Here is a 25,593-nt window from a genome sequence, read left to right as displayed (position 1 = left end):
CAATCCTCCTGCCTCACCTTCCCAAGTAGCTGGAATTACAAGCAGGCACCACTGTGCCCAGCCAGATTTGCATTTTTATCACCTATCAACATGAGCGTGTGGTATATTTCAGGGGGAGAGATTACAGCCAAAGTGACCAAGTAGAAAACTGTTCACATAGTTCCTAGAAATGAGGACCTGATTGTGGGTATGGGAAAGGGATTATTTTAAAGTTAGGCAGAAGAAATTTTAGTAGATATTAGTATATCTTACAGATAAAGGCACTTTTATCTAGTATGAACGCATGGATAAGATTAAAAAAAAAAAAGCGGGGGTGGGTGGGGGAAGGTGTGGTTTTCCTTGTTGGGGAAGAGGTTGAGTTCCATTTCAAATGGCTGTGGGAGCCCCACCCAGGTCATGGCTAAGGGGTAGTGAAAAATACAAACTATGAGTTCTGTGGAAAGACAGCCATCAGCAAGGCATAAAGCTGGTACCATGAGCAAATCTGATCTCTCAAGAAGAGTGAGAAGCCAGCCAGGAAGGAGGTGAAAAGTCCATGATGAAACAGAACACAAGGGAAATATTAGGTTAAACGCATCAGAAAGGTCAGAAAGGTAACCACTGAACCTGTCCACTGCATCTAGTAATTAAGAGGGTCACTGATGATGATGCCCTGAACAGTTTCAGAAGAGTTACAGGGTAAAAATCCTTGACTTGAGAAGTAACTGGAAAGTGAGTAAATAGAGACAGTGTGCTTTGTTCTTTTTCTAAGTTTATTTTTAAAAGAAGATAAAGTGCTGGGTATGGTGGCACATGACTGTAATCCCTGTGATTTGGGAGGCTGAAGCAGGAGGATTGCAAGTTCAGGAGGATTGCAAGTTCAAGGCCAGCCTGGGTAACTTAGTAAGACTCTGTCTCAAAATAAAAAATAAAAAGGCCTAGGGATGTAGCTCAGTAGTAGGGAGGAGCCTCTGGGTTCAACCCCCATAATGGTCCAGAAAGAAAAGCAACACAGTGGTTGCCAAGGACATGAAGGGAAGTGAGAAGACTGACAAGCGATGGCTAAGAGATGTAGGATTTCTTTCTAGAGTGATAAAAATGTTCTACAATTGACTGCGTTTATGGTTATAAAACTCTGTGAATGTACAAAGAATTACAGAATTGTATACTTTTAAGTGGGTGAACTATAGGGCATATGAATGATATCTCAATAAAGCCATTAATTAAAAAGTGAAGGGAGACAGACTGGTTGGTAATCAGGGTCAAAGTAGAGTTGTTTTAGAATAACAGACGTGTGCTCACTTGAAAACAGCAAATAATTACTGTTGATTCTATTATATTCCTCTAAAATCCTCTGGAACTCATTCTATGAATGCAATCAGGGTCCTTCCACTAGGAAAAAATGTATCATAACCACCACTGGAAGTGGAACACACTGTGATTTTTCCCACCTATGGGAAATTTGGACTTAACTGAGGGACTCTGCACATAAGACCACACCTCTTCTTTCCAAAGCCAAACTCTCCACTGGGTTCACTAGGCCATCCCCACCCAGGCTCTTGTACTTCTAGTTTATTCAATCACCACTCTTTCCTCTGTTCTTCGTTTGCCTCCCTCTTTACTGGTTGTTTTTTCTGTAGGCACTGACATGCTCACAATGCCTTCCATGTTTTAATCTCACCCTATTCTATGTGCCATTTTGCATAGTGTTAAGAAAGCAGCTACAATTGTTTGTGGTTGTGTGCACAGAGGATCACTTGAGCCCCAAAGTTAGAGGGTAGCCTAAGTAACATAAGGAGACTGTCACAAAAAAGGGATGGTGAACTAGACTTTGCTCAAGTTCTGGTTTAGATGCTTAACTGCTACTAGCCACCTCCCCAGATGGTTATGAAGCACTTTACTACCACTTATGAGTACCTCATAATATTCTTACTGTCCAGGCCCTCTTCCTTCCCTTTCAGAACTTTTTAAAGACCAGGCTTTATTTTGTCATACTCACCAAAATGACTGCCTGGTTATTTTTTAATTTTTTTTTTTTGTACTGGGATTGAACTCAGGGGCACTTTAACACTGAACTACATCATCAGTCCTTTTTATTTTTTATTTTCAGACAAGGTCTCACCAAGTTGCTGAGACTAGCCTCAAATTTGTGATCTTCCTGACTCAGCCTCCCAAATTGCTGGGATTACAGGGATACGCCACCATGTCCAGCAATTACCTAGTTCTTAAATCCAAGGAACACTTTCCAGACTGTGTTCCTTGACTTCTCAGAGGCACCAGGCACTGATGACCACTCCTCTCTCCTCTAACATCTTCCTTCACTTAATATCCACTCTCTGTGGACTTATTCCTACCTCCAAAGCCACAATTTGCAGGCAGCCCCTTTTCTTTTCTTTTTTCTTTTGTAGTTGTGGATGGAAAGCATGACTTTATTGTATTTGTTTATTTTTATGTGGTGCTAAGGATCAAACCCAGTGTCTTACAGGTGCTAGGCAAGCATTCTGCACTGAGCGACAGCCCCAGTCTCTGCTTCTCTTTAAAAATAAAAATTATTTTGTTTTTAACATTTTATTCTGCAGACTGTTTCTTCTCGTGCCTGATCCTTAAATGACAATGTGCACAGGACCTTCATTCTTTTTCACTAATGTCAAATCCCCAGGTAACCCCCTCCATACTCAGGCCCTAAGGTGACAACCTGGCACAGAACTGGCACTCTTTTTATTTTTGGTCACGCTGTGAGCTCTGCAAATGCTAACATATGCTCTATCACTAAGTTACACTCCCAGCCCAGGCACTCAAATATTTATTGAGTGAATATTTAATACATCTTCCTCTCTTGTGTCTTACCCTCTCTCCTCTGCTCTAGACTTACATCTTCAGTTGGAAACCGGCAATCTCCATGTAGAGGTCAGATAGGATATACTCCAAGCTGGGTTATCTTCCTCTCTCCCTAAATCCACCTCTTCATCTGGTGCTCCTTTTTTTGGATGTTGACAGACCTTAATTTTATTCATGTATTTATATGTGGTGCTGAGAATCGAACCCAGCACCTCATGCATGCTAGGCAGACGATCTATCACTGAGCCACAACCCCAGCCCCATCTGGTGCTCCTTGACTTGATGCATGGTTCAATTCCTGTCCTCTCAGATGACTGGGCACTGATTCTACCTTCCAAATCTCTCTCCAGTGAGACATCCATATCATTCTCATCTTAGTTCAATTCCTTGTTTTTTAAAAACCTAGATCACTGAAATAATTTCATGCTGATTTCTATTTCCTCTCTGATCTAGCTCACCCTTTATCATGTTATCAGAATGATCTCTATAAAACACACATCAAAACCATTTTAAAATCCTTAAATCCCCATCGCTTACAGATAAAGTTCAAATTCCTTAAACTGGCACAAAATGGTCTGTTTGATGTGATTCTGATTAAGTTCTTCATGTAATCCCCTGAAATTCCCTTGAGGCCCCTTAAACTGCACTCTTTCAGGACTAAGAATATACTCCCCAGCCTGGTAACCTCTACTAATCTTCTAAGATTTAGCTCAAACATCAGTGTTGTCATATTTCCCCCCCAGACCATTTACTCCACACCAGCTCAAGTTCCTTATTCTGGCTGGGTGCAGTGGGCGCATGCTTGTAATCCCAGCAGCTCAAGAGGCTGAGGCAGGATAGTGTGTTCAAAGCAAAAGTGAGGCACTAAGCAACTCAGTGAGGCCCCGTCTCTAAATAAAATACAAACTAGGGCTGGGGATGTGGCTCAGGAGCCGAGTGTCCCTGAGTTTAATCCCTGGTACCCAAAAAAAAAAAAAAAGGTTCCTTGTTCTATCTTTAGTGCTCTAGTAATACTCTGAACATAATACTGATTCCACATACATGGTAAAGACTTGTGTCATTCCATAAATATTAACTGACCTGCCTCTTTACATTTCTCCCCATCCTGGGAGGATAAAAGCATTGCCCTTTTCATCCCCAATGCTAAGTCAATATTAGCAAGTTACAGGCACTGAATGAATGTTCAAGGAATTAACCCCCCTACTTTTCCCACCACTCCCCGCAGGGTCACTGGGTTCTTTAGTCTCATGAATATGTGTGTTTTTGTTTCATGACCCCATCCATAGTAGGAAGTAGAACTAGTTCACTTAATTTTCACAACAACCTGTGGGGTTAGTGCTGTACTATTACACCCATTTCAAGATAAAGACATTAAGGCATAGAGAAAAATTAAACAATTTGGAATGTGTGTTCTGAACCATGATTTGAATACAGATCTGTCTGACACAAAACTGTTTTCCAAAGTACAACTTACAAGATTCCTTTAAATGTGTCTCTTTCACCTCAAAACTTCTTAGTGCCATATCAACTCTTTTCTTTCCCTTTTCTTTAAGATGAAACATCTCTCCTCACAAAGATTAACTCCCTTCAGTTGCATCTTTTTATTCTCCATGGACCTGCCTCATCTGACACATTCCCCTTCAAATTCTTTCTCTCCCCACCTCAAAAATAACTTCCATCTGTTTTATTCTAGAGTAGTAGTTCTCCATTGTGGTCCCAGACCAGCAGCATCAATCAGCATTACCTGGCAATGCTCATTTTCAGACCCTCATGCAGAAAGTTTCACTGAGTCTGAAATTCTGGGATGGGGTCCAGGGAGGTTTCAAAAAGTCTTTTAGGTGACTGTGATGCATGCTGAGTTTGTGAACCACTGCTGCAGTGGATGGTTCTTTCAAACTTACGCTCAATTTTACATCCTAAAACACCCCAAACAAAAATGCCTCCCCAGGCTGGGGATATAGCTCAATTGGTAGAGTGCCTGCTTTGCGTGCACAAGGTCCTGGGTTCAATCCCCTGCACCACAAAAAAAGAAAAATGCTTCCCAAGCATATTCTGTACCTCAGCCACTTCTGTCTTACTACCTTGTCACGAGCTTCTCTAAGAGCATCAATCACTCAGTACTCTCAAGTTAGAACATTCAATGACTTCTATAACCCCTTCAATGAGCTGGGCACCTTAATCTCCTTAACAGACAAGAAAACTAAAACTCTTGACAGTTTAAATGACTTATCCAAATGGATCTGAGAGTTAAGTCCAGCAATTCTTCTTTTCCCATAAGAAGAAAAACTTCAAATACTATCAAATGTAGCAGAGAGTAATAAAAATTAAAATGTACTAAAGATGTTAAGACAGACTGATTCAATAATAGAGTAGTGAATGCAGAAAGCAGATTGTCAGAGACCAGAAAGAAAGCGAAGGCAGGGCATCTCCACCCCAACACACATATACATATAACTCACTGTAATGCAAAACAGCATCTAAGATTTAGGTGAGCAAACTGTAACTGTAATAAAGGTAGTCTTCTCTTTTCTTCTGATTATAAGTGACAGTGAGGTAAGAGTTCCACAAATGAGAAAGGACATTAAGAAGTGTCTAATAAAGTGTTAAATTCAACTTAGGCCTTAAGCAGCTTAGTGAGCCCTTTCTCAAAATAAAAAATGGGGGGAAAAAAAAAGGGCTGGAGATGTGGCTCAGTGGTTAAGTGCCCCTGGGTTCAATCTCCAGTACAAAAAGAAAAAAAAAAATTAAATAAACAGGTAAAGCTGACTTTAATAGTTTATTTAACCCACTGTATTATCATTTTACCATGTCATCAATATTGAAAATGTGAAAAAAAAAATTAGCACCAAGTTTTCAAAATTCAGTGTGTATTTTACACTTCTAACAAAGTCGATATGGCTTAGGCACATTTCAAGCACTTAGAAGACTTACCTGGCTGGTGGCTCCTTAATGGACAGGGTAGTTCTATAAATTAGCCTTAGATATAAACACTGAAAACACAAGAAAGTACCCTACAATCGGCCACCTGATTTGGGCAGCAGGTTCCTTACTGCTCATAAGGTCCAACACACCAGGCAACTTTGTCCCCTGCACAGACTACTTCCTCACCTCAAATAATCTTGCCTCTCCTTTCTCCTTTTAGCAAACTTCTCATTCTCTATTTGACTCACTCAGCAGGAATCTACTGGGAGCTAACTCAGCCAGCCAGCCACTATCTAGGCCCTGGGGATACAGTGGAGAACAAAACAGACAAAACCCTGGCCCTCCTGGAGCCTCCATCCTTGCTGGGGAGTACTCCTGAGGAAATAAAGTACATAAAGAGAGGGAGTTTGTAGGATGTATGATTTTAAATCAGGATATTAGAAAAGGCCTTACTGAGTATGTGAAGCTTGAGCAAGAAAATGTAGACATGAGGGTAAGTCACACCAATACCTACTGAAGAAGATTCAGGTGGGATGGAGGGATGAGCTATGCAAAGGTTGGGGTGGGAGAGTGTCAGGTGTTTGCCTATTAGCAAGTAGCCAGGGAGGATGGGGTAGAGAGAAAAGGAGCAAAGAGCACGAAGACATGGTGTCAGACTATATAGTGCCTGGTGGGCCCTAGGTAAGGGTTGGCTCTTCCCTCAGTGAGATGAAAAACCTGTTCAGTGATCTAAGCAGAGAAAGACCATTTTGGGTACAGAACAGACTGCAGGAGGCCTAGGGCCCACAGGGATTACCACTTAGGTGGCAGAAATCCAGGTAAAAGAAATGATGGGTACTGGGGTTGTGGCTCGGTGCTTGCCTAGGCATGTGTGAGGCACTGGGTTAGATTCTCAGCACCACATATAAATAAATTAATAAAATAAAGGTCTATCAACATCTAAAAATATATTAAAAAAAAAAAAAGAAATGATGACTTAGACTGGAGTGGCAGAGGTGAGCAGAAGTGGTCAGATTCTGGTTGTGTGTTGAAGGTTGAGCTGGCAAGACTTGCTGATGGACAAGAGTGGGTTGGCCTGAGGATTTCTGGGAGAAGAGTGTCCCTGACAGACTAATGTGTCAGGGACACTAGAGTGCAGTGAGAGAGATCGGGGGCAGCAGATGATAGCAGAAAGGTCCCGCTCATTTGTATTGTCCTAAAAAGGCTGTGGATGCATGGGGTAAAGGATAGAGGTAAGCAGAGAAGTGGTTTTACCAGAAGCACAAAGAGTTCTGTGGGCATCCCCTGTCACTTGACAGCAGAGGGCACACAGTGCCCATCCTGAAGTTTCCTCAGTTTCCAAAGGTGACTGCAGGGTGTGCCACTAACTCTCCCTAATGCCCACAGCTTTTTGTGCCACCTTCTAGTGTGGCACATAAAACACACTCCACTGGTGGCCAGTCTCTGTAATTATCTCCACTAGCTCTAAGCACAGGGGTGCTCCCACACCTGTTTTTCCAGCACCCAACATGGGCCTTGGCTCATAATTGTTAATCAAGAAACACATCCTGAATTCTGCCTGTTGATCAGAACTGACCAGTTTGCCAAACCATAAAGAACTCCGTGGTTCTTTAGGACTTCTGACAAAAGCTCATACCTGATTAGCAGAGGCAATCAGAGCATTAAAAACAGCAACAAAATGGATAAACACTTAAAAAGAAATCTCTTTCTGCAAGAGGATATACAGGTGACACAAATCTGTAACCCAGCAACTTGGGAAGCTGAGGCAGGAAGATCGCAAATTTGAGGGCAGCCTCACCAATTTGGTGAGGCCCTAAGCAAGTTAGCAAGACTGTCTCAAAATAAAAAGGGCTAGTGATATGGCTCAGTGGCTAAGCACCCAAGGTTCAAGCTCTAGTACCAGGAAAAAGAAAGAAAGAAAGAAATTTCCTACCAATAAGAACTATCATTTATATTAAGCACCTCTTCTGTGCCACACAAAACAACCCCAGGGAAGGAAACCAAGGTTTAGAAAGAGTAAACAGAGCCAAGAGGAAGAGAATCACAAGTAATTGTACCTCAGAAGCAATGTCAGGTGTGTGTGTGTGTGTGCGTGTGTGTGTGTGTGGTGTGAATGTGGAAGTGACAGTTGTTCACATTTTAACCATACTTAAAGGCACAAGTAAAGAACATTTGAGAGGGTATGAGCTGGCAGCACCCACGTGCAGATTCATAGATCCCAGGGGTAGCTCCTTGCCTACCATACAAAAGAATGGGGTGTGTGTGTGTGTGTGGTGTTTAACATTTTTTTAGTTGTAGATGGACACATCTTTATTTTATTTATTCATTTTAATGTTGTGCTGAGGATCGAGCCCAGTGCCTCACACATGACAGGCAAGCACTCTACCACTGGGCCACAACCCCAGCCCCAGCCCTACACAACCCCAGCCTCTCCACATAATGACTTCTGAAGGTTGCACGCATGAGCTCAAGTTGTAACCACACATCTTAAATTTTCTCCAATAAAAATGTTCAGATAAAGCCAGGCATGGTGGCACATGTCTGTAATCTCAACTACCCAGAAGGCTAAGACAGAAGAATTACAAGTATGAGGCCAACCTGGGCAACTCAGGAAGACACTGTCTCAAAATAAAACTTACAAAGGGCTGGATGTCAGGCAAGGAGGTGTACTCCTATAATCCCATTGATTAGGGAAGTTGAGGCAGCAGCATCACAAATTTGAGGACAGCCTGAGCAACTAAGTGAAGCCCTACCTCAAAACAAAAAAAAAATTTTAAAGGACAGGGATGTAGCTCAGTGGTAAAGTACTCAGATTCAATCCTCAATGTGTCAAAAAAACAAAAACAAAGAAAAACAAAAAATACAGAGCTGGGGATGTAGCTCAATGGTAGAGACTTGCCTAGCATGTCCCTTGTCTTGGGTTCAATTTCCAATACTTCAAACAAACAAAAGTTGGAATAAAAGTGTAGAAAGGCTAAGCTCTCAAGTCGAAATGGACACCTGACAACTTGTGGCAGAAACTATAAATGAATCGTACATTAACAGTACACCTGAGACAGGTCTCCAAAGGGCTGAATGAAATACCTTTGTAGATTCGGAGCTGTAAATCGGCACTGGATTTGATGTCAACATCACTACTCCTCTACAGGCTGCCCTGGCAATGTCACCAGTAATGCCCACAAGGTTACAAGCAATTACTCAGCAACCCAGAGTATGGCAAAGGGTCTTCTGACCAGAGCTCAGTTTCTAAAAATTTAGAAACTCTTAATTCATCCCTAACTCCTCCTACTTCCTCCTAAACTCTCGATCAACCACCATATCCTGTTCATCTTACCATCCAAATATCTCTGGAATCTGGCCTTTTCCTCTGTTCCCACAATGTCACTTTCTAGCTCCTCCTCCTCATTTCTTGTCTATACCAATAAAACAGCATTTTAATTGTTCTTCTTGCTGCCAGTCCTTCTCTACCACCTGAATGCACTTTTCAATTGGCCCTCTAACACTACTACAGAGATTATCTAAGGCATAAATTTATTCATGTTTTACCACTATTTAAATTCTTTAAGTGGCTCTCTATAGCACATGGAAAGAATCAAGTACAAGTGTGTATCCATGGTATGTGATGACTGATTTTGTGTGCCCACTTGACCAGGCTAGGGGACGGACAGCTATTTGGTCAAACATTACTGTGGACTAACATCTGAATTGCCTTCCCTAATGTGGGTGGGCCTCATTCAGTCAGACCTGAATAGAACAAAAAAATCAGAGGGTACTCCAGCAATGACTGATTTGTGCTGGGATAGATTTTTTGCTTTTAGACTCAAACTGAAATATGGGCTTTTCCTGGGTCTTAAGTCTGTCAGCATTCAGGCTGGATCTACAATATCTTTTCTTCTGATTCTCTGTCCTTCGAACTTGGATTGAAACTATACCATTGGCTCTCCTGGTCTCCAACTTGCTGACTACAGATTTTGAGATTTGTCAACCTCCATAATCATGTGAACCAACTTATTTATTATAAGGATATATACTTCTATACATAAACATATACATATCCTAATTGGAGAGCTCCTCTAGAGAATGCAAGGCTTTTATGATTTGGCAAATTTACCTCTTTAGGTTTACTGCTCCACACATCCTTCTCACCCTAAATTGTCCTTTGCAAGTATAGTTTTTGTTGTGAAAAGTATCATATATGCATAAATAACAGTGAAGGTAACAATAAAATGATCACCATGGGCCCACTGCTAAAGTTCAGAAACAACAGCCTTAGCACAATACTTCTTCACTAGGTATGAAAAGTATGTGTCCAGGACCAGCAGAACTGGCATAACCTTGGTGGTTAAAAATACTGAATCTCAGCTGGGCATAGTGGCACATGACTGTAATCCCTCCTACTTGGAAGGTTGGGCAAGAGAATCCCAAGTTTGACGGCAGCCTAGGCATCTAAGTAAAATCTGTCTCAAAAATAAAATACAAAAGGCTGGGCACATAGCTCAGTGGTAGAGCGCTTGCTAGCAGGTGTGAGGCCCTGAGTTCAATCTCCGGTACATAAAAAGAAAAAAAAAAAAGTTGAAGGTCAACCTTCCCCAGCCCCCTTATACTGCATTTAAACAAGATTTTCAGGTGACTCATGTGAATGTTAAGTCCCTGCATCCCCTCTCTTTACATTCTCCCAAAGATAACTGAAGTCCTGATTTGGGGTTAACTGCTTTAGTTCTACCACTGTTATGTTATCTATCCCAAACAACACTGGCTAGTTCATAAAACAGAGGAGAAGAGCACACTATAAGGAGAGAGTAGCCTGCCTTCTCTGGAAGGAGACTCCAGAAGAGGTGAGTGGGTTAGTCTCCAGGTTGTGGCTGAATTCCACTTCTATGGGAATTGACAAGGCCTCTTCTGGGGAAATCATTAGCAAGATCATAAGGGAATATTGGGAAACATACAGTTCGGCACAGCTGGGTTCTTGACAAGGCTGAGGTGTGAACCAGATTCTAGACAGCAGCAGAAATACGTTCAGAGGGAGAGGGCTGCTTCATTTTTTCTACTTCTAAGCTTACCATGGCTTACCTACAGCTCTGGGAAGAAAAGTCAAGAACTTTCTTGAGTGATATGCATATCCTCAACAGAGCAGGAGGGGAGAACATCAGCATTAGGTCAAGAAAAGTGAAGTGCTACTGAGAACTTGCCAAGCTTTCTTGGGTACTGTCTTTGGGTTAAAAAGATGGCTCAATGGAAGTAGAGGGCCTTAGTGATTGATGACAGTCTACCATTTGGATCACACTGCTGCAGTATGAGTCAGCTGCCCTCCACTTCTGGAGCAGAGCTGTAATGTTGGGATCACTTTCCTAGTTCTCCATGGGATTCCCTTGTTCTTTCTTCTGTGCTGAGTCTCCTCTTTCCTGTATCTCCAATCTTACTCTTGATGGATTTAGTCTTTCAATTTGGTGGAGCATTATTTTCTAGTACTTTTTAGAAAAACAGTATGTGTTAGCTTAATCTTTTAAAACATTTAATCTTTGAAAATAATTTTCTTCACTATCCATTCTTGTTGAACAGTTTGGTTAGGTACCTTCTGCACTGGTAATCTAATTTTTTTATTTTCCACCTATTTACAGGATTACAGGCATGCACCACCACACAGGCTACTTACTTAGCTTTAAAAATTCCAGAAGCTGTGTATGGTGGCACAGCCTGTAATCTCAACTACACAGGTAGCTGAGGCAGGAGAAGAGTAAGTTCAAAGTCATCCTGGGCAACTCAGCAAGAACCTGTCTCAAAAATTAAAAGGGTCGGGGCTGTAGTTCAGTGATAAAGAGTGCCCCTTAGTTCAACCCTCACTACAAAAAAATAGGATAAAATAAAAAGATAAAAAAAAAATTTTTAAAATGGCTTGAGACATAGCTAAGCAGTAGAGTACCTACCCAACGTGCTCAAGCTTTGGGTTCAAGTACAGGTGTGGAGGTGGGGAGAATCCCTGACACAGACTGAAGTCCTCGAGTAAACCAACAACAGAAGGAAGAAGTGAATCCCTCTACAGGGACGCCATAGAACCAACATCATCAGGACAGTTCCAGGCTTCGCATCTGAAATTGTCAAGAACGCTTGAAAAACAAATTACCACTGAGTACAGTGGCATATGCTTGTGACACCAGCTACTTGGGAGGCTGAGACAGGAGGACTGCTTGAGTTTGAAGTTTAAGACCAGCCTGGGCAACACAGTGAGGCAGTATAGTTCAGAGACAGATAACATGAGGGTGGTAGAACTATGAAGACCTTGTCTACAGCAGGGATTGGCCAGACTACAAATCAGTCTGAACACTTGGCTGCCTTGGTGATACAATTTAGGTATCAGCTTAAATTATCTTCTGGATGGAGTCAGCCTCTTCTGCACATTTTCCCCAAACTGTTCAGGATCTTCTTGAGCTCTGTCACTTGGAGGTTCTTTGAGTCAATCTGCTTTTCATGCTTTGGCTCACAGATCTTGCTCTTTCTTTAACTTTCCATAGATCTCTTCCACAGAGAGGAGGGGCTCTGACACCTCATTGATGATCTTGGTGGCTGTATTATTACCTGTGGCCCTGATATAGTAGTAAAACTGATTCTCTTTGCCTCTTGATTCACAGCATAACTTTATAAGTTCTATTTTAATGGTGGTTGGTGAGAATGTGACATCTCTGTCTTTGAGGTCTTGGTAAAATTTCCCATTTAAGAAATACAAACTTCCCAGTTTCCAGGTCTCAATGCCTGGCTGCCTGGCAGCACTCTCAAGAGCCAGCATCATTTCCAGCCCATGCATGGCCCTCTTCTCTGCCACCATTTTCTCTTTGTTTTCTGGGTGAATTTCATTATGTATATTTCATAAAGTCTGTATTTTAAAAATTTCCATGACATCATTCTCTGAATTTAAAAATTCTTTGTAGTTTTCGTTCTTTCTCTTTTTTTTGTGGTGCTGGGGATTGAATCCAGGGCCTTGTGCATGCAAGGCTGACATTCTACCAACTAAGCTCTATCCCCAGTCCTAAAAATTCTTGTTCTATAAATACAATATACTGTATTCTCCTGTCAAACTAATATTTCATTGGCCAAAGCAAGTGGTACAGCCAAGCCCCAAATCAAGGGCTGAGAAAGTGTACTCTGCCTACTATGAAGCCATGGCAAGCATGTGGATGCATATTATGACACAGAATGAAGAAATGACATCAATCGATTAACCAAACCCAACACAATTAAGGGCTCTGACATTCCCATCCATTGTAAATTATTTTGTCAGTCAGGTGCAGTGGTGTACACCTGTAATTTCAGGAACTCAGGACTTTTTTGAGTCAGAAGGTACACAAGTTTGAGGCAAGCCTAGGCAACTCAGGGAGATCCTATCTCAAAAAATATAAAGGACTGAGGATGTAGCTCAGTGCTATTGTTGAGTGCCCTTGAGTTCAGTATAAAACAAAAACAAAAACAAAAACAGTTGGTAGGGTGAGAGAATCAGTAGGTAAGGAGATGTAGAGTTAAAAAGTACTCCCCTGTAATTCTGATATATATGTGCCCATCTACCACAGTGAGTGTCTTTGATTGAAAATCACTGGTCTATACCAAATAAAATACTAATCTGCAATTTATTTCTTTAAAAAAATATAATTTTTAGAGTTCTTTTACATATGTTATCTCATCTGCAGAAGCTAAATGGCACAGTGGAAAGAGCTAGACTTTAGTTTGAATCCTAATTCTACCACTTAACTGGAAACCTTGGCAAATTAGCCCATGAGTCTGTTCACTTCTTGTAAAACTGGGCAAATAATATCTACTATGTAAGACTCCTATGAGGATTAAATGACAACAAAACTACTTACAGGTGTCTTTTCTTTTTTTTTTTTGCTATATTAGGGACTGAACTCAGAGCCTAGCATACATTAGGAAAATGACTTACTACTGAGCTACATTCCCAGTCCTTTTTTAAAATTTTTAAAAGTCTTGAGACAAGGTCTAAGCTGACAGACTGGACTTGAACTTGTGACCCTCCTGCCTCATCCTCTGGAATAGCTGGGATCACAGGCATGTGATTTGATTTGACTTCAAAATTACTCTAACTTTGGTCTGGGGATATGGCTCAGTGGTAGTCACATGGCATGCACAAGGCCCTTGGTAGAATCCCCAGCGACACAAAAACTCTAATCTTTCTAATTTCATTAGTATACCTTAATTAAGACACTCATAATTTTGTTAGAAAATTTTCAGGGCATATGGTTTATAAAATAGTTTCTAATTTTTAAAAAATCTATGGGCAAAAATGTTAACATAAAATGTACCATTTTTATCTTTTAAAATGTACAACTCTACATACATTGTTATTGCTAGAATTTCTTCATCTTGTAAAACAGAAACTCTATACCCATTGAACAACTCCTCTTTCATCCCCTATCCTCAGACCCCAGCAACTACCATGCTACTTTGTTTCTAAAAGTTTTGAGTATTTTAGGTATCTCATATAAGCGGAATCATGCTTATTTGTCTTTTCGAGATAGGTTTAGTTCACTTAGCAAAATAGCTTCTATCATGGCATCCATATTGTTGCAAATGACAGAATTTCCTTCTTTTCTGAAGGCCGAGTAATATTCCACTATACATATATGCCACATTTTCTTCATCTATTCATCTGGTGATGGACATTTAGGATGCTCCCACCTCCTGCCAGTGTGAACAAAGCTGTGATGGGTGTGTATATCAGGGTACACAGTCTTACTGCTACCAATTCTACTTCTTTTTTTGTATTTTTTCTCTTTTCACATTTTTTATTGGTGTCTTATAGTTGTACATAATAATGGAATTTGTTGTTACACATTCATACATGCATACAACATAAATATATAATTTGGCCAATATCACTCCCCAGCACTTCCCTTTCCTTTCCCACCTCTCTCCCCCTGGTCCCTTTCTTCCACCAATCTACCAACTCCATTTCTGAAACTGTCCTAGACTAAAACTGTAGTTTCTGACTCCCTGTTCAGAGCCCCTTCCATAATAATACTAACATTCATTCAACAGATGTTTGCTTGTTGACTGCCAAATATGTGGCAGGTAGAGAGTTGGGCAGACTCTTGGCCTTGCCCTCAAATTGCCAGAAGAAGCCTAACAGAGGGTAGCAAAACACACAATTAAAGCTCAGTGTGTGGTTATTCTGGCAGAGGTTAAGCACCTAGCTCAGCTCCAGGAGAAGGCATGTGGGCATGATTCTAAGTGGTAAAAGATGTTAGACATTAGAGGGGGGGAAAGGTCATACATGTGAAGAAGGCACCAAGTTTAAAGTTTTAAATTCAATTTTCATATATTTTTGTTGTAGAGAAATATGTTAGAATGATCAATAAAAAGATTTTCATATATTTTTTTTGGGGGGGGGGGGGGTACCAGGGATTGAACTCAGGGAGCCTGGACCACTGAGCCACATCCCCAGACCTACTTTGTATTTTATTTAGAGACATGGTCTCAACTGGTTGCTTAGTGCCTTGCTTTTGCTGAGGCTGGCTTTGAACTCGCAATCCTCCTGCTTCAGCCTCCCAAGCCACTGGGATTACAAGTATGTGATTCTGTGCCCAGCAAGATTTTCATACATATTATGTTAAAATAAATCATATCATGTGGGGTAAGTACAAAAAATGTAAGTTCTAAGAGAAAAATGAATGATTTAAAATTTCTATTAAAGAAAAACAGGGGCTGGGGTTGTGACTCAGTGGTAGAGGGCTTGCCCAGCATGCACGAGGCTCTGGGTTCAATCTTCAGCACCACATAAAAACAAAATAAAAGGTATTATGTCCACCTACACACACACAAAAAAAGAAAATTAAAAGAAAAAAAGAAAAGCACTCCTAAATGATTGATGAAAGACAGCATATCACCAAGATATTCACTGGCTATATTTAAAAAATGATGTAACTTTTATTTTTAATTGTTAATATTTATAATTCTCTGGAAGCTACATCCTCTGCAACTATAAATAGCATTTTAAATTTTCTCTTTTAAAATAGTTCATTCATATTAAGTATATGTAGCATTTGTAAGGCTGTGTTACATAAATATTTTATTTATTATTTATTTATTTATTTTTATTTTGGCAGTGCTGGGGATCGAATCTAGGGTCTCATACATGCTAGACAAGCATTCTACCACAGTGATACATCTCCAGCCCCTTATTTTTATTTTTTATTGAGAGAGGGTCTCACCATGTTGTCCAGGTTGGTCCTGGCCTCAAATTATCCTTCTGAGTAAGTACTCTACAGGCATACAGTATCACATCTGGCTGAATTTCTTATCTAATACATTTTACTTAATAAGCTAAATTATGGTAATTTAGTATACAACTGGTCAACAAAATGCATTATAGTCTCTGATAAGTTTTAAAACTTTGCATGAAAAGTTTTAGATGTCAACTTAAAAACATGAGGGGGATTCAGGGTTTCAAAATTATTTAGTCTAAAAACCCAATCTCAAATATGCAAAAGGCTTTTCATGATCTTATACCTACTTTTCCAACTTCATCTTCCAGACTTTAAACTCGAAATTAAAAGAACTACTCACTATCATAGTTTGGTGCTTTTGCTTAATTTCCCTAAGGAATCAAGGGCATATCAGCATATTAAAGGTTTGGAAATGTCCTAAAGAAATTATTAAAACTTGTTTAGTCCAGTTTCCTCCAAATTTGTTCCACTACAGACCTTTTTTTTCCCCCCAGTGCTGGTGATCAAACCCAGGACCCCCTACATACTAGGCAAGCACTCTGCAACTCTAGCTGCATATATCCTAGAATTCTTTAAATAACCTATGAAATTAGTGTTCCATGATAACCTTTGGAAAAAGCATCTCAATAAATCCTTCAATCCCCAGCACCACAGGGGAAAAAAAAAAAAAAATCTAAAGACCCATCTTAAAAGTCAATTCGTGGTTTTGTTACCAGGGATTGAACCCTGGAGCATTAAGCTTAACCCCTAAGCCATATCCCCAGCCCTTTTTAAATATTTTATTTTGAGACAAGATCTTGCTAAGTTGCATAGGGCCTTATTAAATTGCTAAGGCTGGCTTTGAAATTGTGATCCTCCTACCTCAGCCTCCCCAGTCACTGGGATTACAGGCATGCTGCACTGCACCCAGTTATAAGTCAGTTCTTTAAAGTCTTCCAGACTTCACTCAAAAGGCATCCTTTCCCCAATATTCCCAATGTGTGCTCCCTATTAGGTTTGGTGATATAGATCCATTATCTGCCACAATTTCTGGCTCCCAGGAGGAGTTCAACTGAAAGTTGGAAATGAAAGAAAAGCAGTAGTTAATTTCCAGATTTTTAGTTTGGATTACTGGGGTGAGGAAAATACTCAGAAGAAATAAGATGTTGTAGGAAAAAGGAAGTACATTCAAATATACAGGAAATCACATAGAAATGGTCAGGAGACAGTAGGAAAAATGGATCTGGATTAGAGATTTGAAGAATCTTCTTGTACATGAAACTATAATAGAATCAATGATACCATCCAGAAAAAAAGATTGAATGAAAAAAGAAGATAATATAGTTGCTCAGGGAACCTTAAGACTTTAAAAACGTTAAAGAAAGTTTCCAAAGCTGAAAAGCTAGGAATTCATCTTTACTACTCACTCCCCTCTCTCGCCCCCATACGCAAGCCAAACTAGTTCAGCCACTAAGCCCTGTGACCTTTACCTTAAGAAGCTGTCTAAAATCTATCTCCTTCTCTCCACTGCCACATGTACCACTAGACCCAGCCTTCAGATCACCAATGAGACAAGACCAATACAAAAGCCTTAACTGCATCCACTTTTGCCCACACCAACCCCAGACATGATCTTCTTTTGTTGTTGTTCTAATTAGTTATACATGACAGTAGAATGCATTTTGACACATGACACATAAATGGAGAATAACTTCTCATTCATCTGGTGGTACATGATGTAGAGTTACACAGGTCATGTAATCATACAGACACATAGAGTAATAATGTTTGATTCATTCTACTGTATTCCTGTTCCCATGCCCCCTCCCCTCTTTTACTCTCCTCAACACAGACATGATCTTTAAAAACACACCAGCTAAGGGTTGGGGATTTAGCTCAGTGGCAGAGCGCTTGCCTAGCAAGCACAAGGCCATTTGGTCCTCAGCCCCGAAAACGAAAACAAAAACAAAAACAAACACACACCAGCCAGTACCAGAATGATTTTCAAAAATGTCAGATCACATCCTGTTTCTGCTTCAGATTCTGCTACTTCTTCCCCCTGCACTTGACATGATCCTTGTTTACCCACATCCAATGCCAGTTACCTACCAGTCATACTGCTCCAGATCCACTGAACTTCTTTCTATTCTTCATGGAAGCTCAGAAGGTTCCTTTCTCAGAGACTTTGTGCTGGTGGTTCTAACTGGAATGTTCTTTCTTAAGACTTTTCAGCTAACTGATGGCCCCCCATCGCTCAGGCCCAAATTAAGACAGAGCATCTTAAACTGTCACTGTCAGTCACTTGTTATCAATTACTTTTTTAACCTTTTTTTTTTTTTAATTTTTTTTAGATGTTGATAGGCCTTTATTTTTAACTCATTTATTTATATGTGGTGCTGAGAATTGAACCCAGTGCCTCAAACATGCTAGGCAAGCACTCTACAACTGAGCCACAACTCCAGCTCCCCTTTTTGCTCAGCATTTATAACATAAAATTATTTCTTTAATATTATTGATCTTTTTCTCCAGAGTTTTAATTTGTCTTGCTTGCTCCTATATCCCTAGTGCCTAGAATACTCTGGCCCATAGGAGGTGCTTAAATATTTGTTGCATGAACTAATAAGGGACAGTAGGATGGAGACTGAGGGGGGAGAAGGTGGAATGAAAATCAGAAGAGAACAGCAGCTAAGAGAAGAATCTTATGAAAGATGTCAAGAAGAATGATGATCAAGAAATCACTAAATTTGGCAATTCCATTCTTGGTGTTGAGAGGGCAGTTTCAGAAGGGTAGAAGAGGTAGAAGGCAAATTACAACAGGCTAATGAGTAAATGGGAAGTTCAAGTGCCAAGGGCAAAGGGAAGGAAGACTACAGAATACTATTTTAAGAGCAAGAAAACACAAAGAACTTGTCAGTATGGAGGATATTTGTGCATGTTTTCAAGCTGAGGAGAAAGACTCAGAGGGAAAGGAAATACTAAAGATGCTAGTCTGCTAAAACAGGGTCCCAGATGTAGGAAGAAATGAGATGGAATCTTACAGCCAAAAAAGAGTTGTCTTAAAAAAAAAAATCCCACATGAGGACATTATGATATGTTTTTATGTTCAGAAATATGTACTCCCTGGAAATAATTATTCCATAATTCTTATATGAGTTTAACCTACAAAATCATGATTAAACTGTACATACATTTTTAACTCTTAGAAGGTACATACTGCAGTATTTGCAGTAACATACTCAGGAGGTATGCATCTGCAGGTGGTTCAGAAAACAAAGGGTAGAGAAGGAAGGAAAGGGAGGAATTTTGCAAATGATAAAACAAATGGGGCACAACAGTGACGACAGATGAATTTAGGTAAAGGGTATGCAATATTTGTTGTACTATTTGTGTAGCTTTTCTCTAAGTCTGAAATTATTTATAAATAAAAGGTTAAAAAGAGAGAGAAATTGCACATATTTAAAACTAAGTAGGGAAAGCAACTTCCATGATGAATGGTTGGCATGCAACTGTCAAATTTCTTTATCAACCATACCAATCACTTGGTAAGTTCCTCTCTGCTTAGCAGCAGAACTCTAATAACAGTTGATAAAGAGACTGGGAATACACCTTTATAGTATTTTACTACAGAAAGAAAATGCTCAAGTAAATGTAAAGTTATTTTCACTTACCAAATGAATGTTTGCGTAATTGGGTGGATAGTTCTGTATAACCCAGCATTCCCAATAAAAAGAAGTCAATCTTGTCATTAGAATACTATTTGTTTTCCAAGAGCACAGAGTATAAATAAAATATAAGAGGTTCACTCCTTAAAAACTAGGACAGAATAAATCTGAAGCACTGTTCCTGATTCATGTCTAACAGAGCAAGCAGATGGTGGTTAAGCCTTTGCTGTGTGTGTGTGTGTGTATGTGTGTGTGTTGGGGGGAAATGGATCTCCTAAGAAGAAAATATAGTAACCTCCAGGGAAGGTAAACTCTTATTTGTAATATTTGACTCCTTTTAAGTTATACAAAAGGTTTGCCAATTAGGTAACTTTGGCTATGAAATGACCACCTAACAATACTACAGCACACTCAGAAAAAACATTCCTTCTGTAAGGAATATTAATGAGATCAAATACACATACAGAGTTGTCAGAAAAAACAATGAGCTGGACTGGTGGTGAATGCTTGTAATCTCAGCTACTGGGTAAACTGACATGGGAGGATGGCCAAGTTCAAGGCAAACCTCAGCTACTTAGCTGAGACCCTGGGATGTAGCTCAGTGGTAGAATGTCTCTGGGTTCAATCCCCAATACTACAAAACAAATAAGCAAACAAAAACAACACAATGATTACCATCTTTCTATGCAAAGCTCTGCTCTCCAAGTTAAAAGTCACAGGCAAGAATTTTCTCAGCCTCTTGAACTGAAGGAGCCACAAAACTGGAAATCACCACTGTTTTCTTAGTGATACTTATCTCTGGACCCCATTCCAAAGCTAAACAGCTCAGCTACAATCACTTGGAGCCTAAAGTAAAAAGGGTTCCTTCCCCCAGAAGAAAAGAAAGAGCAGCACTACCCGCTGTAAAGCGTAAATTCATGAAACTCCTTGGTCAAGGTTTAATGTGACAGGACATCAACCCAAGTCAGCATATCTGATCTGGTTCTAAAACCCAAAGGAATTACTTGCAAGACAGATACAAGTTCTAACACACTCCAAATTAATTTCTCTTCAAAAAACTGGGTGTGCTCCCAATTTCCCTCCAGTGATTCATATGTATGTGTGTGTGTGTGTGTGTGTGTGTGTGTGTACACACGTGTGTGTGTTTGACATCGAGAAACAGAGGTTCTAAACTCAGCCTTAAACAGAAATGGAATTACTATTAATATACTTTCTAGGGGGTGTTCAAGGCAACTATTTGAATGTAAAACTGATTTTTTTATAGGCTTTCATTATTACTTCATTTGGAATGACCACCCATTATTCTTAAGTCTCAAGAATTATTAGCAAAGGTGGTTCATGAAGTTAAGTGATTTTGTTCATTTGAAGTTAGATTACTATAGAAACAGCATCGAGTTTAATATTAAGTCACTCAACAAACACATGCTGAGGGTCTAAGATGTATACAGGACTCTGACACTCTCTGCCTTCAAGAGCTTACAGTCTAGTTGGCAACATATAAAATGTGACTGAAGTGATATATGACTATGTGCTAAAAATAAATAACCTAGATAATACATTTCCTAAAGGTTTTGAAAGCAGATTCTGACTGCTGTGGGTTAGGGTGGTCAGAAACTAGCTTTAAAGGAAAGGAAGAAGGTGAGCTAGGAGTAGCAGGAAGGCAGAATTCTGAATGGTGTTGAAGAGGGTCCTGCGGGCAGCCTTTCAGTTTATGAAATACTTTCATATCCATACTCATTTATTTTGAATTTAACAAGAACCCTTATAAAAAGCCCAACATATTTCCAATTTACAGGCAAAAAAAAGGAGGATGAGAAGAATTTAGTTGAAACCTGGATTTGAATCCATATACTCTGTCTTCAAGTCCAACAGCAGAGGCTAGTGTGGGAGAGAATGAGACAATAACTCAACCAAAGCAGAGGATCTGTAGGGGACATGTAAAGATGGGTTAGGTCAGACTGGTGCCAAAAGATATGCCAAAGAGACTAAACTTCATTCCTTCAAACAATAAAAAGATTCTAGCATTTGGGGGGGAGGGGGCGAGCCTGAAGACCTAATAGTTAGGTCTTATAGTTATAGCCCAAGTGAGAAAAAGTAAAGGCCTGAATTAAAAACACACTGAACAAATTAGATTAGTAACAATTGCTTTAAGCTTTAAATTACCAAGAACACAACAAAAAACCAAAATCTTTATCTCCCTTCTATAAATCGGTTTCAGAAAGAAAAAAAATTCTGAACGATAAATTGCCGATTATAATATCTACTGAGAACACAAAGGGCATAACAATTTGCCAGCTATCTAATATCATCAGAGATATTAAACAACTCTTGTTAAGTTAAAACTGGAATTGTCCACAATTTCAGTATTCCTAAACAAGGTCTACTTCCATGCAACCTAATGAACAGCACTATGATTTTACTAAGGTTTTCCACGACTTTTTGATTTTCCATTCAGAAGCAGTTTGATTTGGTCAACTGTAGGCCGACTCATTTCCATATTAAAGCCCTTGGCTCTGCTTATAGCACAGGACTTTGCAAAGAGCAAAGATTCAATCAACACTTGCAGAATAAATGAGGTTAGGCCTACTGTACAAGAGTTCTCTACATCACAGGCAACTCGAAGGCTAGCCTGTTCCAAAATAAATTTCTCGTTATTTCAGAATCAAATCTGAAGAAACCCTTCCAGCTAACATTCTTCAGCCTTCCCGGTCCAGGCCCCCTGCAAAGTCCTCCAGTAATGTTTTCCAAAGTAATGCCACAGTGCCATTTCCCGAAGATGACAACCGCACGGTTCCCTGCCATGTTACCCTCCCTGAAGACAGACCCAGGAGTTGCGGGCGCACGGGGAAGTTTCCCAGAGGCCCTGTCCGCGCCCAGGGAGGTATTTTCGGGAGAATGAGCTGCCGCCGAAACCAGTGACTGCTCTACTTACGGCTACGGGGCGGCCGTGCTCGGGGCCGTCGGCAGCGTCCAGGCGCTGAGTCGGGGCTGGCGCGGCGGGCGCCGGAGCTGGAGCGGACGCTGGGGCCGGAGCCGCAGCCGGCGGCTGTCGGTGCTTGCCGGCACGCTTGGCCTTGGCCTGGATGCAGCGCTGGTGCAGGGCGAAGGTGTGCTGGCGCTCGAGCTCCAAGCGCTCGGGCGACACGGCCTCGTAGCGGGCCTCGCAGGTGCTGTGGTGGCGTCGGCACAGCTCGATGCGCCGGCGGAGGCGCTCCATAACCGCGCTATGCCGCGGCAGCGCGAACTCCGCCATGGGGCAAGTGGGCAGCACCATGGGCCGCGGGCTGAACGGGCCAGGCCCGGGGCCGGGCCTCTCGGGGCCGGCTGGCACTGTGGGCTTCCCTCCCCTCGGCGGCCCCGGTACGCCTCACGGCCGCGCCATGCCCCCACGGGCCGCGGAGCGGACTCGCGCGCGGCGGCGGATCTTCCTTCTGCTCCGCTTGGTCCAACCCCCAGCCGGCCTTCGCTGCTCACCTCAGGCCGTGGCCTGTCCCCTCCGCCCCGGCCCCATTGTTTTCCGCGCCGCCGCCGCCGCCATCTTAAAATTGTTTTCGGGGCTCTCGGAAGAGGGCGGGGCCCCGACCGGCGACCTCAAGCGTCACGGGCGATGAACAGGAGCTCCGACCAATCAGAGGAAGAAGAACCGGCCGCCGAAAGGCGTGAGGATGAAGACGTATGAGGTGCGCTTGGTCTCCCGAGCGGTATTTAAAAGGAACTCTCAAGCTAGGAACTAAGGGTAGCCCTGGGGCGGGTCGCAGTCCTCGAGACCCGGCCACCTATGACTGACAGGAGTCCAAACAACAGGAGACAGATCTCCTGAACACAGCCCTCTGAAGATAGGCCTTTCAGGATCTCCGAGAAAAGCGGGGTAAATCCAACAAGTGCTTAATTACCTAGACCCAGGAGTCCGCCTGGAAGTATAGGACTTCACCATTTCCTCTTTGAAATCGGTTGGGTAAACCCTCAGTAGCCAGGCTATTTCAACTTCAGCCGTTTGCTTACATCCAACTCGTAATTGGTCAGAATAGTCCACCAGTGACCTGGTAGAGATTTCCTCCGGCACCATTCTGAATCATTGGGACTGACAATTTCCCCTTAATAGAAGTCTGAAGACGTTTCAAGTACAAAGCAGAAGAGGATGTAGAGTCAAGTCCAGCCCCATTATTGGGGACTGGAATTGTAAAGGATTAGTTCAATACATTGGGAGCCTGGACTGCGGGTTTTATTCTTAAAAGATGATTTAGATTATAGTGAGGCACACAACAAAATGCAACCAAAATTTGGCTCCAGTAATGTATCTAGTAGGCAAAGGGGGAGTGGGTACTGTAAGGGGGTGAGGAAGGGAAACAGAAGCAATGAAATCTTAATACTACTAGTTGGTGTGGGGGGAAATATTAGGAACACGTACTGGCACCCTAATTGCTAAAAAGATTACATAGGAGATGCCAGGAGCCTGTAGATTTTAAGACACTTTTAACAGCTCAAACATATATTATTTTTGTTTGCACTATTGGGGGTTGAACTCAGCTCCTCCAGCGCCCTACCACTGGAGCTACACTCCCAGCCCCAAAAGGTTTCTTAAGAAAAACATAATAGCAACTAGGAGCACTGCATATTTTTACTTCAGTAAGCAATCTAAAAGTTTAATAAGCACATGAAATACTCTTGGCATTACTTTAGAAAATACCTCAATATGGAATCTGATTCTGAACAACGATTATTTTCCAATAAAAATTTTTAAAAAGTTTAATGGGCCCCATAAATCTTAAAGATTATCTATAAATTACCAGTAGCACCCCCACCTTATACAATAGAACCTAATGAACCACAACTGGAAAAGAGGAGCCAAGAGCTAAATAAAAATAAGATTGGATCAAACTCATGTCATAATTATTTCACTGTTCATAACAATTTCCATATATTAGCAAATTCTCACATAGTAAGTAGCCAATGAAAGAACAACCCACAATTGAAACAGTAAAACATGCATGGAAGGTTATTATGAAGAAGTTGAGTCAAGCAGACACTTAGCACAGGGACTTTAATGTAACACCATTTTAGTAACATGACAGTTTGAAAAAGGTGAAGAGTACTTTGTGGATAAGAAAAATGGAGGAACACATCTGATAGAGAGTGGGCATTTTACAACAATGGGACAGGTAACCAGCATGGAAAATCCAAATATAAGTGCTTTTTTAAGAGCTGAAAACTGCTGGTCATTCATTAATGTGGCAGATATTTAACCAGGAAGCTGCACCTTTAAAAACTGAAAGGAAAAAAAAAAAGACAAGAAAAGGTATTTTGTTTTTAAGAAATTTTGCTGAATAACCCTGGAATGCAATGAACACTAATGATTTAAACCTGTCATTTCACAGCTTGGTAGAAAGTTGGATGTAGGCATGAAATACAATGTCAATAGAGAATGAAGGTGGCAGATTTCTGGAAATCCAACGATCCCCACACATTTACTTCAAGGAGAAATCTGCAGACATATTTTCAGGTCTTGCTAAGTAACTGTTTATTTGCACTCAATACATTTGGGAAAGTCTTTTCTATAGCTAAGGTCTCTGTGAACAAAGAACAACAGATGAGGATACAGCACTCAACAGAAAAAAAAAAAAAAAGTATCCTAACCTCAAAAGAATTTAAGTGAATCAGTATGGGGTGAGGGATAAAATAAATGGATACAACCTTCATCTTTTACAAATATAGTCCCTCCCCAATATCTCCCTTATATAAACACCATGGAGTGTTTATACAGTGTTTGTATATTCAGTGCAAAGAACAGTATCTGTATGACTGAAACACCTCTGAAGAATAAAGCTGAAAAACATCTTTCTGAATACATTTCAGTGTGGTGTAATTATTATACTATAGTAATGGGGAAGAAGCTCAGATAGCACCCATCTGTATTCCACATGGGGGGGAAAAACCCTAAATTCACTTTTGAAAAAAATTCTTCAAGCCACATTAAAGAAAAAAAA

General features: G+C 40.9%; 1 protein-coding gene across 1 annotated transcript in view; it reads right to left on the bottom strand.

Moving 5' to 3' along the window:
- Positions 1 to 24,490, bottom strand: part of MAML1 (mastermind like transcriptional coactivator 1) — a 44,301-nt gene extending 19,811 nt beyond the window's left edge. The window contains exon 1 of the mRNA XM_079144118.1: positions 22,542 to 24,490. Coding sequence (XP_079000244.1) covers positions 22,542 to 22,883 — 342 coding nt within the window. The 5' untranslated portion in view covers positions 22,884 to 24,490. The remainder of the gene's footprint in view (positions 1 to 22,541) is intronic.
- Between the last annotated feature and the right edge of the window lie 1,103 nt (positions 24,491 to 25,593).

The sequence above is a fragment of the Sciurus vulgaris genome, assembly GCF_902686455.1.
Source record: "Sciurus vulgaris genome assembly, chromosome: 6".
NCBI classification, from domain to species: Eukaryota; Metazoa; Chordata; class Mammalia; order Rodentia; family Sciuridae; genus Sciurus; species Sciurus vulgaris.
Note: the sequence above shows the minus strand (reverse complement) of the source record. Positions and strands in the feature narration are given on the sequence as shown.